Raw genomic sequence first — 15354 nt, 5'->3', positions numbered from 1 at the left:
CTCGTTTGACTTCACCCAGAGCCTTCCTTCCTTTGGGAATAGAACAATACTGTAGCCCGTCTTATTCATTTGTTACTCTATTTCTCGGACTTTAGTAAACAATATTTAAATACATGCGAAGAGGAGGTTCATGTTACCAAGCAAATAAAATAAAATGTTATGCCGCGGCCGCACATGCGTCTATCGTACGAAGCTTCGTGCTATGAGACACACGCAGATCGTCCAATGGTATCGTTATAAGCACGAAGAGTGCTTCGTGACGTGTAATCCGGCAAAAGGTACAAAAAATATTGAAAAGGGCATCCACCGCCGCCGCCGCCGCCTAGCAACGCGCGAGGTTACCTCACAAATTGGATCGAAATTAACTGAGAGATATAATTTGGGTCGACCTTGGACCCGAGGTGGGTTAGTAATCGGTGCCATCGTTCGGTCACGGCCGAGGCCCGTGGCACGCCGCGCGGATTATCCGAGGCTGTGAGCTGTCCATAACTTTGCATCGACGATTTCGTGTAATAAGGACCCTTGTCATTTCATTTTTTCACTGAAAGCGAGGGATTTCTAAGGAAATCTACGTCTACTCTATGATTTAAGATATTTTTTAGATTGCCAAATAAATATAAGTAATAACTAATAAGGTACAAAGGAATTCCGGAAATCGAACATCGTCCACGATCGTCAGGAACCCACTCGCGATGTCACGCCTCGCCGAGCCGATACTGCGGCGACACCCTGTCTACCGGCGCGCGTGCGCGAGCGGGACGGCGATACTCCGCGTCGGGCGAGCGACGGAGACAGCCGACTCGAAACACCGGCTGATGCCTACGTCAGCGGCGCTGGGCGCGACCGTCCCGCTCTGGCGTACGGGGAGGAGCGAGACGGAGGCCGCAATCACGGTCGAGGTCAAATCGCCCTTCAAACGACTCGGGGCAGCCATTTTAAAATGAGCAATTAATTAGTGGAGAATGTAAAAGTAACGAGTGAGATCATAGCTGGGTTCGGTCCGCGGTGTCATGTCGTGGTTTCTAGATGTATGGCTCCAGCGTCACGTCGCCACCATCAGGTTGACACTTGACAGACAGTTACATACAGGCTATAGCCGGCATATTATGGCAGCTGTTGTTATTGATTCAGTTGCAGTGATTCTTTGTACATAATAATATTATTCAACATTGTCGCAACATGTTTATTTTACTTAATTCTTTAAAATGATCTAGTTATTACCTAGATATTTAGTAGATAGGTACATCTTAAAATTTTATCCACTTATCCACCATCCACCTTATGCACCTACGTGTATGCAGCGAATATGTTATGACTTATGAGTTATGAGTTATGCAACTCAGACGTCTTTACAATTTTATCTTTAATCTTTAATTTCTTTATTTTCATGAGTCAGCTCATGAAATGAAGTCTCAAAATGACTGTGTAGGTACTGTGTAGTTCCCGAGTATATCATAAATCAATAACTCTAAGCTCCGAGCGAAAACGATCGCGAAGGTAAAAGCTTCGTGAGTATTCCAAATGTTATAAGTACTTATGTAAGTATACTTACATATAACTTTGTTTCAATGTCGCACAAATCGTCCTGAGTTATTTCAACTCGAATCAACAATTTGGAATAAATTGAGAAACACAAAATAATAAATGCGAGAGATTATGTATTACGTGGTATTAGCATGTTTGAAAACTTCATAATATGTTACTTACATATTATGATTTATGAAGTTTTCTTTACTACTTATAAGGTTTACCGGTAGGCGGTAGCAAACCTAACTAAATTATTTAATATTTGAGTTTTCAGTCACTTAAATGAAAGCTCAGCCAATAGTATGTCTGGAATAATAAGTCTGGTAGGTAATTTAACAAATTCTATTGCATAAATAGAGGTTGATATAGATTCAGCATTATCACAGTTATATAGTATACACACATGGCTCGATCAGTGCTCGGAGTCAGCTCACACCGGAGATCGGTCGGCAGTTGGCAAAGAGCCTTATTTCATAACCGCATCTGAAGTAAGCTCTACAAATAATTTGCCTCAACCGGCGAAAGTATTTTCGGCCGTGGCGTGATAATGCCGTCCCGCTATTGGTCGGTTCGGCCCACTTCGGGGTGCTTCCAAATTCAAAAGAGGGCTTACGGTCACGTATAGTGTACACAAAGCCGGCTCCGGTGCACGGAACAAAAGAACGCGCAACCCCGAACCACCTGTTCTGATCCGCGTGATCCCTTCCCCTCCTCCTCGCCCCCCGGGACCGACACACGACTGCGAAAAAAGATAAGGGACAGGTTTAGGGTTCCACGTCATGACAGCGATATTGCAATTCACGACGCGACGCTCGAATAGACGATATGAGATAACAACTCTTACTGCCAGCGCGGCGCCCAGCACATTTTTTGTTCATGAGAGATATTTATTATTATTCGTAGTAAATGTGAGAAATTACAAATTACAAGTGTACTATCTATGGTAGGTATTTCGGAAGAAACTACATACTTACATATAGATATTTAACTATGAGTACATCAAAGAGAACTTAAGAGGATTCCACACCGCCCTTTTTTCCATACAAAATATGTTGTCCCCTGTTTCCTCCCTGGATAATGCTAGTAGAGTTATAATTTTTTTCCTGAATATCTACGGCCACTAATACAATGTCCCTATGTTTTCTTTTTTTTCATAATTTAATTATTTAATAAGATATGAACGTTCAAAAACCCAAAAAAATGGCCAGATTTTCCGCTGTGTTCAAACGTCCAGAAAACAGATTTGGCTAGATTATACAAAAAAAGCAAAACATAGGAACACAGCTCAAGCCTTTTTTTAATCCTTAATGAAAAAAGTACTTAAATCGGTTAAGTTTTGGAGAAGGAATCAGGGGACAACGAATCGTTGATTTTCTGGATTTTCTGCAGTTGTCTCTATCGCGTTCTGCGGTATAGGCTTGAGGTAAGGGAGACGACTATAGATATTACACGTACTTTTTTTTCATTTCTCTAGCCCCTGTTGTATCCTCTTAACAAACCAGTTAACGTTAAGACGTTTAATCGAAGCTTGCTAAGGCAACCCACAGCTCTACTTGATGTAAGCTTCGATTAAACTGCTACTTAATGCATTTACATTTTAAACATACTCGGACACAAAACATCGTACACAAATGAAAATAATATGTGAGTGAATTGAGTCACGTTCAGATGAATGTAGCTGCTCGCTACACCTCGGATAAGTCTTTCATATTTTTGTATAGTGAATAGTGATTTGAGTTCTATTGAAGGTCCCTACAAAAAGGAGCACTGCTATTGTACTTGTCGTATAAACTGCTCAACTCTAATCTGGTCTCGTCTTACATTACTCCTCTAATACCCGAATCGATTGTGCACGGCCGGCAATTGTGGCCCGCCACTTCCTTGCTAATTGACGATTTACTCGCCCACGATAAATAAAACCTGAGGATCTCCAAATATTATTAAACGCAGGTAGCAATTTCAATGTCATACCTCCACACAAGGCTAAACTCTGTTGTGCACGACTTGGGGTATAATTTCCCAGAGCAGGGGCTGTGATTTTTTGCTCGTTCCGCGCGATCCATGTAAGTTTTTTGCGAGCCGCTATTGATTTCTCGCCTTCCCGATTCCCGGCCGTAATTGTTACCTTATTGTGATATTAATGTGCTCCTTTGTGTTTTATAACTTTTATATTATTTTTTGGAACCTTTGAAGTGGATTTCTTTGCGAGGCGCTGCGGAAACTTTTCGTTTCGCGTGCATATCTGGGCCTGTAATTGTGATTAACTGTATACGTGTTTCTGAACCTTTGTGTTCGATTTGCTTTATTGCTTCTCGAGGTTCTTCAAAGCTTCTGCTCCTTTGTACGTCTTGTTTCACGCGACAAGGATTTAGCTTCGCATTTTTGCTCGCGAGCTTTGCCATAGATATTTTTCTGAAGCCCCAGTTTAAACTGTTTGCTTTTTTAATCAGAAAAAAGCAAACAGCTTAAATCCAGTTCATGGATTAACAAATTGTGAAACGAAACAAGGACCTCTTTTAAGTGCCCATGCTCTGCATAGATGACCTGCTATCTGCTGACTTATCGAATAGAACTCGTCGATGAAACATCACCCGATCAGGCTATGATCGGCCGCGCCCGAGGGGTGTAATAATTACAATAAATTACACCACGAACACTGATGTTGATCAGATGTTTCGTATCCTAAACGTTGGTAACGACTATTCCTGGTGAGGGAGGGAGACAGAGGATGGATAGTGTACGCGAGGAAAGGAGAAGGCGCGAGAGAAGCGCGGGCGCATGTTTTTTTGGGTCACGGGTTCAGCGCTCGCGAAACGCGATGCACATATTATGTTCACACGCTGCAGATGCACAGGGCTGACTACTAACATTTATGAAATTATCTATTCATTTCTGTGTCTAATAACTAATTAATTACTATCATAACATACAAGAAAGGTCAAATGAAGCATTGTCATGATAATAATATAACTTGATTCTCTTCTTGATTGACAAATCGACGATCGAAGAATAGTAACGGAATCAATAACATCAGCCAGATACCTACTTTGGCGAGTTGTGGCCGACTGACCCTTGGCCCTGTGGCTTTATAGGACAGAGACAATCTTGCTACTGTCGCATTCACTATTGTCACTACCACTAGCTCCAAAAACCGGTTTAACTTCTATGCTCTTCACTATAGAAGGTTCAAAACTTCAAAGTTACCGTACTTAGATATTTTACCATTGTCGGGGTCTCTACGCCAGCATCAAGCAAGAATCTTTCTATAATAACACACAGTTAAAGTAACTTTTAAAGGAATGTACTGTATTACCAATAGTTAAAGATACATGGATGACTTCAATTTAATTCAACGTTAATAATATATCGGTCCTGTAACACCTTATCACCAATAACATGTAACATCTTATCAATGTCGTCTAGCAGATAAGAAAATGCTATTGAATTTTTTCAATAGCATTTTCTTATCTGTATGTATTTCATTTTTTACTTCTCTCATCTTGAGGCGGGTCTCCGAGTCTCTGACTGAGTCCTTTGTCATTCTATACCCATGTTGTACCCAGGGTCCAGGCGGGCACAGCCCTGGTCTCTCGTGGATGCTCGTGGTGGGGTCGGCGTTGGCAGCGTGCAGTTGCTATGCGATTTATTTTCGACCGCGTGCGCTGCTCGCTGCTCTACTGCAAGTTTATTATTCCACCCATCATCGTCATCACTGAATACTGCATCGTTGGCTTTACAATATGAGTTGTCAAGATATAGTTGAATAGAGTTAGCAACGGAAACATTACACAAAAATATTATGTTGGTCAATTTCATTTCATTCTATTACGTTAAGTACCATCGAGGAAGTTGATTCCTATGCAATTGACAGACCAACGTTATTTGGTCGAATATGTCAATTCAATTCATTCAGCTGACAGATCACAATTAGATCTGTCAGCTGGGTTTGACGTAACGCAACCAAACTACTCAGATCCCGATTTGCATAGGAATCAACTTCTCTGATAGTACAATGCTAGTCAATACAATATGAACCAAATCGGTCTGAATGTTATTTTTGTTCATGTTAAGACATTAATTAGATCCCTGATCCTGAATATTCTCAACTAAGTTAGATCAGCGGTCAGCCTGTCTATAGTAACATTATCTATTATACAAGTCACAACTCACTAATATGAAATAGGAGAAAGTTTCTAGATTTGTGTCTGTATGCTTGTCAGTTGAGACAACTGAACAGAATTAATTTGTCACGCAACAACTACTAATTTTGGCTCTAATAACTAATTGTTACTTAAACATAATATATTTTTCTCGTAAAAGTTCTCTTACAAGAATAAAAAGTAAGTACCTACTAAATACTTATTAAAAACCTTTATGATAATTCCAATAGGATTTATTGAGCCCGTCTCGTCGCTGTTCCGGCTCAGTGGGTGTGTACGGTGGACCCGACTGTACCCCAGACTCCACAGTTCACAATACACTGTACACATGACTACACCAGGGTCCGCCATGAACAGCATTTTAATTCACACAGCGTTGCTATAACAATTCATTAACTCTCTATGATGTACGTTCATTTCAAAATTATTCTATTTTTAAACCTTTCATATTATTTATAAGTACATATGTATTATGTACCTACCTAATTATTATTTATTTAGTACTTAATTAAAAATCTCTTTCTGCCCAGATCCCAATTTCCCATGAAAATAAAAAAGTTGCTACGCCCACGAATGTAATTAATATTTGACTCGTCGCCGTGTATGTGTGCGTGCGTTAAGCCCCGCGACACCGCGCGCGGAGCGATACTTCAAAATGGCGGCCGCGATAGCGAAGCGGCAACGTCGCATCGCTTCTCTCCGCCCCGCAGTATAGCTAGCGCCTCGCTTCGTGTGCCCGCGCCCCGCGACGCGCTATATCGTTATATTATCGTTACATCTCGGCGATAATATATAACATGGCGACGAGCGACTACCGGGAGAAGCTGATCGACGAGGTGAAGAAGTACCCGGTGCTGTACGACACGAGCCACGAGAACCACAGGGACATCGACATCCGCGACCGCTGCTGGGTCGAGATCGCCAGCCGCCTCGGCAGCAACTGTGAGTCCGATCCTACACCCTAACACTGTGAACGTAAGGTTTGAAGTCGTATGCATAATGCAGCGCGCTCCGAACGCTAATTGCCATAATATTTCGTTGCTATAAATAAATCGTAGGCGTTTCATTATATCATAAAGCACTCGCAACAAAGTTGAGTGATATAATATACTGTAGTATTAAATGAGGTGAAGACAAGCTTTAATATTGTTTGTGCAACTTTACACAAGCTGTGAGTAGAGTTTGCCAAGAGACTACCGACTCCGAACATAATATTATTGTGTTTCCATTTTCCAGCGAGTACAATATTAGTGGTAACATTATTTATAGCGCAGCTTGACGCACGCGCGGGGACAACAACTCCAGTCTCCAAGCGAACAGGGATATATCATATAATTGATGGATAGCAGCCAAATGTCAACTCTGTTCAGAGAAAATGTAACATCTTCTTGTAATAAGCATTTACTCTGTCTTACTAATCACATATTCGCAGAAGTGACATAGAGGGATTAAATTGATACTAATTTCTTTTTGTTAAATCAAGTTGTTGCTTATTATATCAAGTAAGGCGCTTTCGCATATAATATATAGTGCTATAGACTATAATAGACTTATACTATTTATATGCGAAAGGCCTAACTGAAGCCTAACAATATACCTAATAATATAATAGAGGTTTATAAAAAATCGGTAGCTTCAAAAAAGGTAGCCGGAGGCTATAATTACGTAGATTCAAATGTATGTGTGTATGTATGTGCTCATATTATGATATTTAAGATATATGTATTTACCTCATTAATAATTTAATAGTTAAATATTATAAATTATACAAACTAGACAATCCGCGCGGCTTCGCCCACGTAAATTAGACATTTCACAGACAAATTAGTCCACAAAAAATAGCCTATGATCCTTCACGTGGTCTACTTCTTATCTGTGCCAAATAAAAATTGCTCCAAAAGTGAGATAAGCCCTTTCAAATAATTGCCTCCGTTTTTTCCACATTTTCCTCTGTTTCTTCGCTCCTATTACTCTTAGTGTGATAAAATATAGCCTATAGCCTTCCTCGATAAATGAGAAATCTAACACTGAAAGAATTTTTCAAATCGGACGTAGTTCCTTAGATTAGCGCGTTCAAACAAACAAACTCTTCCGCTTCATAATAAGTATTCAAAGTAAGTATAGTTAGAGTATCTCATTTCCTACGAGTATAAGGCTATAATACAACACATTTTAAATCCGTTACCCCAGGTTTCATTTTACTGCCTTCATAGTTCGTACTAGGATGCCTTAGAACTTAGAAGTTATTATATTTAAATTGGATTTACACAAAGGAACCGTAACTTATGCTAATGTTTTTAAACCATAGATTACTAAAATTAATATTAATCCACACCTAAGCATTTGGGAGTGATCGTACTTATGATAATGTTTTTAAACCATAGATTACTAAAATTAATATTAATCCACACCTAAGCATTTGGGAGTGATCGGCGATCGCACGTTTTCCCATCTGCCATCCATCCCCAAGCGCCATCCCATCCCATTTATACGGGGCAGATACAAGCTTCGGCACGGATGGGCCGGCTCGATCGGAGAAATACCACGTTCTCACGGAAAACGGCGTGAAACAGCGCTTGCGCTGTGTTTCGCCGAGTGAGTGAGTTTACCGGAGGTCCAATCCCCTATCCTATTCCCTTCCCTACCCTCCCCTATTCCCTTCCCTTCCCTACACTCCCCTATTACCCTATTCCCTCCTAAAAGGCCGGCAACACACTTGCAGCTCTTCTGATGCTGCGAGTGTCCATGGGCGACGGAAGTTGCTTTCCATCAGGTGAACCGTTCGCTCGTTTGCCCCCTTATTTCATAAAAAAAGCGGAACAGGGCTGTCGCATAACAATTGAAAATCTATTGTGTCTGCGATTCGTGATTGCTACTATCGAGGTATTATGGGCGGTATAAATTGATTTCCATCGTATGCTCTGGTCAAGCAGCAACTTTGCTAGTAGTTGATTGAGTTACTGATTTAATGAAATCGATCTCTTCGTCTGCAGGCGAGGTGGTGAAGCGCGAGTGGAAAATCCTGCGCGACAGTCTGCGGCAGTCGATGCGCACCCGCACCGGCGCGCCCGCCAAGCGCTGGCGGTTCCAGACCCGCATGGCCTTCGTGGTCCCGCACATGACGCAGCGCAAGTTAGTACACCAGACCGAAACCTAGGCACATGCATCCAGGTGCTGGAACCATCTGGACCCATTCAGCCAAGTGCTGGAACCACCTGGACCCATGCATCCAGGTGCTAGAACCATCTGAACCCATTCAGCCAGGTGCTGAAACCACTTAGATCCTAGTATAGTGCTGGTATTAGCTGCAAACCGCAATATTGCAGTCTCAATTCGTAACTCGCCAGCGTCTTCGGCATCTAGACTCATCAGTTCATTGTGACTTCTAAAGGCTTTCATCTAAAATACAACATACCTTCTCGAAAGCGCGAGTTCCGACTCGTCTAACAGATACTTCATACTTGGTAACCCGTAACACCGGTTACCTGTTAGTTATTATCCTTTATAAGGTGTTGATTGTTTGTAGACCACCTTAGAATGTTTCCATACATCTATACTTGCCACTACATCAAACCGGCAATAAAAGCTACCATCGACCTCCCAGAGCCCGGCGCGTGCGGCACGACGTGAAGATAGACGAGCTGGAGCAGTCCGAGGTGGAGGAGACCCCCGCGTGGGAGCCGGGGGGGGCGGCGGGGAGGCTCGCCGATCCCCCCCAGGGGGGCGGGGGGGACGATGATGCTCTGGACCTGTTCTTCGCGAGCGTCTGCCAGAGCACCCGCCGCCTGCCGAGACACCTGCAGCATAATGTTAAGAGACAGGTACGTTTTATGTTTGATGATGATGGGAAACGTTCACCGACATCCATGGACACTTTTAACACGAAGAAATTTACTTGTAAGTTCTTCCATATTGCGTTGTTTTTATAATATTCGCGAATCCCTTTTTCTTTGCATAATATTAGTGAGGGCTTGAAATATTTTAATACATAATATCTTTGTCCTCCAGTTATTGGTCAAGGGTAACTCACAAACTACAAACGCCTTTTTCTGTGGATCTGCAGTACCGGGAGTGTTGCAGGTGCTGGACGTGCTGCTGCGGGCGGAGGAGGAGTTCTACAGTGAGGAGAACAAGATGGACTTCAAGACCTGCTAGCGAGAACACCTTCAGGCCATACTACGTCTAGAATAAGGGGTTCAGAAAGATTACAGATTACTGAGGTATCGCACTCTGAGTTCTGACACGTCACACGATAGGTCCCGCTGTATTGTATTTGTCTGACGAGTGACGAGTGTTCTCAGTACATTTGGAGAGAAACAGAAATAATTCATTATTGAAAATTGAATAATGTAAAAATGATATTCTAGTGCTACGTGTAATAGAGACTATTGGTAAGTATACTGCAGTCTCTTCCGTGGTTCCTTAAGAGGAAACGCTAAACACTGTTTTTCCATACAAACGTATTCCCCTGTTTTCTCTCTGGACAATGCGTCTAGACAAAATGTTTTATTTTAAACAATATTGAGATCTGTTAAAGCTATGCGTTCTATGCTATGCTATCAGCTATGCTCTACGTTCGATTTTTTCTAAATTTATCAAACCCTAGCCCTAACGTAGAAGAAATTTTCACAGATCGTGTATTTCTGTTGCCGCTATAATAACAAATACTAAAAACAATAAAATTAATATTAAGTACCTATAGTATTCGTACGATAGACGCATGTGCGGACCCCCAGGACCCCCCCCCCCCCCCCCCCCCCCCCCCTTATATACGCCCATGAACGTGCTAGATGAGGAATGAAACTTGCAAACTTATGTAAAATTTATTAAGTTAAAAGTAACTGTAAGTATTGTAAATAAAGGACTGACTTATTTTGCATTTACGACTGTATTTTTTAAGTACTTACCCAAAATTACCTTAGTTTAAGAGATGCAGCCATTTGACTACATACATGTAAGTACAATGTACATCACAAAACATTGTACAGTTTGCTATTAAAAAGTTAATATATCAAGACTAGTTTAAATTTCGTCTTCTCTACAGAATTCACAACGTAAATATTTTTATTAATATAATATCATTCTTCATTCATTACTCTAAATGTCAATCATTTAATTTGATGGACCCGAGAGGAAGCCCCAAAATCTGCTGACGCCTGACCACTATGTAGGCGATGCTTGGTACTACTAATATATTCCGTGGCGATGCCAACTAATATTAATACGTGTATAGTCATTTCGAACAATAACGCTGATTTTAACTACATCGTTGATCGTGAAAAATGTTATCAAAAAATGTTATCGTTGATCGTGCACACAGATTGGTCCGCCACATTGTAACAACACTAAGACGAATGTCTCACTTCCCCCCTGAACATTGCGATGTTAATTTATCGCGTGCATTTATAATTCACTTCGCATTCCTGAGCACTGCGCAAATACCGAAATAACGAGTAATTTGCGAAGATATTCGGTGCAATCACGTCTCTGTGGCCGAAATGGCTGATTGAGCCCGAGTGCCACACAAAGGCCCAAAATATCTGGAGCTTCGTTCGCTCTCATTGTCCGGTCGGTGGTCGGTGGCTTCGTGCTGTGGTCGACAACACCGCTGAAATCGATCGCACTAAATATTGAGTGCAATTACAATTTAGACGACGCGACCGCCACAGGGTAAATGTAGTAGTGAAAAATTATATCTAGTGTGTTGACTGTTGAGATTATATTTTACTCGTAGCGTATGAGTAGTTATTGCCTGCAGCTTTAAGAGGATACACCAGGGGCTAGAGAAATGAAAAAAAAGCACGCGTAATATCTATAGCTGTCTCCCTTACCTCAAGCCTATACCGCAGAACGCGATAGAGACAACTGCAGAAAATCCAGAAAATCAACGATTCGTTGTCCCCTGATTCCTTCTCCAAAACTTAACCGATTTGAGTACTTTTTTCATTAAAGATTAAAAAAGGGCTTGAGCTGTGTTCCTATGTTTTGCTTTTTTTGTATAATCTAGCCAAATCTGTTTTCTGGACGTTTGAACACAGCGGAAAATCTGGCCATTTTTTTGGGTTTTAGAACGTTCATATCTTATTTAATAATTAAATTATGAAAAAAAAGAAAACATAGGGACATCGTATTAGTGGCCGTAGATATTCAGGAAAAAAATTATAACTCTACTAGCATTATCCAGGGAGGAAACAGGGGACAACGTTTGTATGGAAAAAAGGGCGGTGTGGACTCCTCTTAAGGGATCCAGCGTTGCATCATTACGAATGAAAAGTGCTTTAAAATCTCTACCGACGCTAGATCATACCAAAATGTTAACTGATAATATAAGTATAATTATTATGTAATAATATGTATGTAAAATACCTATTTTTCGAGCCACCGACAATTTCATTTTAAAATATCGCATGTGTGATTTCTAAAATTACCATACAGTACTATCGAATGTTTATAATATGTTGTAACCGGTATATCAGATGGAACTCGACGTAGAGTTAAACCCCTATGGCAACTACATACAGACCATTTTATCATAACATTTTGGAGGTAAAATAGCTTTGAACGGCAGTCAGTTTCGATTCAGCGAACACGGAGCGGGCGGAGCCGCCGGCACGACCACGGACCAGCTGTCTCCGACGAGAGAACACTCTGATAGGAATTACTGCCATAACTTGTAGTAGTAACTTAGTTCTCATCAGCGTAAGGCCCAATTCCACCAACGTCTGTAAGTGTTAATAAGCTTGTTATGATGCCATGTCTTCTCTTTCATTCACTCAACGAAAGAGGTAACATCGTGATACAAATTCGAGCATTAACTTTAACAGTCGTTGGTGAAATTGGGCCTAAGTATGTTAAATGTTGAGTGTTGACATTTGCACACTATGATTCATTATTACTACCTACTTTCTGCGAATACGAAGAGTTTTGTATTTCGATGTCTTGTTCAAAAGATAAGAATAAGATAGACGAAAGACTTAGGAGAGCAAGTAGTCCGCCCCAAACATGGACGAGCCTGGCGTTCCTATATATAAGTAGTTTTTACTCTAATAGTACCAAACGTTAGCTTTAACTTGAAGCCTGCATGCCCGGGATTTATGTACATATAGGCAATACAGGCCATGGCCCATGGATTTTTTTTATGAAATAAGGGGGCAAACGAGCAAACGGGTCACCTGCCCACCAGTAACTTCCGTCGCCCATGGACACTCTCAGCATCAGAAGAGCTGCAGGTGCGTTGCCGGCCTTTTAAGAGGGAATAGGGTAATAGGGGAGGATAGGGAGGGGAATTTTAGGGGAGGGTAGAGAAGGAAATAGGGGAGGGCAGGGAAGGGAAAAGGGTAGGGGATTGGGCCTCCGATAAACACACTCCTCCTCCGAGAAACGCAGCGCAAGCGCTGTTTCACGCCGGTGAGCCGGTGGTATTGTATGGCCTATTCGTGCCGAAGCATGGCTCTCCCACGTCACGCTTATGCTTATGAGCGGCAGCATCCTATAGCGTCCTAGGCGGGGCGGCAGCATCTAAAGATGGCATCAGAGTTCGTGCATAGGGGCGGCGAAATTAAAGTAGCTTTTACTCATGAAAATATAATTCCGGCCCGGGCTTGCAGCAAACAACAGTTTACAAAAGAATGACTTTGTTGACGTCACTAGCTCTATTAACCGTGTCACCTCCTGCTGTTATCTCGCTCGAGGATGCTGCCGCGGCCGGCAGCGCACCCCTCACAAACAAACATATAAATATTACTAGTTTATGAGCTACGGCCGACAGACATACGAAGTTATTGCGTCGTGAATCATCGGCAGTTTCCGCCGCCGCTCGTCCGCCGCTTCCGCCCCGAGCCAGGGCGCCCCGTCGCCCCGCGCCGCCCTGCGCCCCGAGCCAGGGCGCCCCGTAGCCCCGCCCGCCCTGCGCCCCTCGCCCTAATCCTTTGCATGTGATAAACCGATGTGATTGCGTCGCTTAACGACTTTTTAAGTATGATTTGTTTTCGGCGGTCCCCGGCGCGGCGCGGCGGCGATTACATCGCGTTATTGAATATTTCTCCACGACGTAATAACGTTTTTATATTTTCTTAAAATGTCATCTAAATATAGGCGCCCCGCTCATATTTATCCAAAAGATCTCATTCATGGACCCATAATATAAAATATAATAGCTGGGGGTTCGGGATTCTCGGAAACGGTTGTCCTTTCAACTCGTTGTGGATAAAGATTTTAACGACATGCTTCCGAATTATCATATTGTTATCTTTATTTAATTTTATATTTCTAAACAATTTTAATTAATTTATTAGATATTAGATGGTGCCCGTAACCGAACCGAACTGTACATTTTGTCCTATGTCCTTTCCCAGGTCTTAAAGTATCAGAGACACTTTAAGACCTGGCAAAGGACAAAAGACAGCTAAATTTCATCTAAATCGGTGCAGCCGTATGAGCGTGAAGAGGTAACATACAGACAAATACACTATCGCATTTATAATATTAGTATGGATTAAAAAGATTTATATATTTTCCAAAGTCTTGGCTAAATATAATGTCATCACTAAATTAAGATGGCCGCCCTTTGAAATACGGTCTACTACGGACCCTTCGAGTCCAACCCAATATAGACTCCCTTATTATGGAAACTGATATTAATACTGGAGACTGTTTATAATTACCGGTGACGTCACTCTACTTGTATTGCGTATTCGGGGGTCGCGTAGACCCCATGCTGCGACTTTACAGAGTAATAACAGTAACTTTTTAGGACTTTTTGCTTTTAAAAATACATACAACCTTAAAAGTACCGCTGTCATTATTATAAATAGCATAACCTGGTCGCTTTTAGCGGCTTATATAATATTGCCCGTATAAGTTAGTAATTACTACACTAATTATATGTTTCAGCTGTGAGTCGTGACTCTGTTAAGTCAATTAGCAGTTTATTTTCCATCTCAATCGGTTCTAACTTTATATTAATTACTATAACGATCTCATAAAGTGTCGTTCGGGGTTGGGTCCGTACCGTGCGTCTTCGTGCGCTTCCGAGTGCGCTGTTTCAATATGCGTTTAGTTCTCTAGTTCTTCACATAATATTCGTGCGCTGTCTTGAGCTGCCGTGTGCGCTGTTTAATGCTTTTAGTTGTGGTCTAGTTCTGCACAATATAATGTTCTTACGAATTTTTTTCGAGTCCTCATCTTAATCTTGATAACATTAATTTTCTATTGTATTTATTTGCTGTGTGGCAACTATGGTTTTAAATTGGTAGCTTATGACCGCTCAATACTATTTTTCCACCTTTTTGGTAAAAGGTGGCCCGTGCAATGTTCTTACTTCTTATGCCGGTTCTTCTCGCCGGTTTTAAATTATTTGATTATGATTTTTATAAAGATGCAAAGCTAAATATTAACATCAAAGAGAATCAGAACTGCCTCCTGCGTCTCCGCGCGTCACCGAGCCTCCCCGTGCGTCCCGGTGCGCCACATCCATTAACCCCAGAACACATTAAAATCGATTCCGCGGTGGGAATGCGAAATTAGTTGAACGTTTAAACCGGCACGTGATTTCGGATGTAACTGCCGCTCGGGCCATTACCTCGACTGCCATCATCATCAGCTCGCCGACACCCTCTAATTGGGGAAGGAGGGCGGGAGCCTCAGTACAAAGTAAAAAAACAAAAAC

At 41.8% G+C, this 15354-nt stretch overlaps 1 protein-coding gene across 1 annotated transcript; it reads left to right on the top strand.

The window, feature by feature from the left end:
- Positions 1 to 6310: 6310 nt before the first annotated feature.
- Positions 6311 to 10173, top strand: LOC121735350. The gene is made up of 4 exons (XM_042126149.1): positions 6311 to 6629; positions 8681 to 8819; positions 9292 to 9508; positions 9768 to 10173. Exons 1-4 carry the CDS (start codon positions 6485 to 6487, stop codon positions 9840 to 9842), a joined length of 576 nt encoding a protein of 191 aa, XP_041982083.1. The 5' UTR covers positions 6311 to 6484; the 3' UTR covers positions 9843 to 10173.
- The last annotated feature ends 5181 nt before the right edge of the window (positions 10174 to 15354 follow it).

The sequence above is a fragment of the Aricia agestis genome, chromosome 17 (genome assembly GCF_905147365.1).
Source record: "Aricia agestis chromosome 17, ilAriAges1.1, whole genome shotgun sequence".
NCBI lineage: Eukaryota > Metazoa > Arthropoda > Insecta > Lepidoptera > Lycaenidae > Aricia > Aricia agestis.
This window is presented reverse-complemented; position numbering and strand designations above follow the sequence as displayed.

Bases quoted from the DNA above. Each gene is read 5' to 3' on its own strand.
- LOC121735350 (XM_042126149.1), top strand. From the start codon at position 6,485: ATGGCGACGAGCGACTACCGGGAGAAGCTGATCGACGAGGTGAAGAAG. The intron at 6,630-8,680 runs GTGAGTCCGATC...CTTCGTCTGCAG, and splicing joins CAGCCGCCTCGGCAGCAACT to GCGAGGTGGTGAAGCGCGAG. The intron at 9,509-9,767 runs GTACGTTTTATG...GGAGTGTTGCAG, and splicing joins AGCATAATGTTAAGAGACAG to GTGCTGGACGTGCTGCTGCG.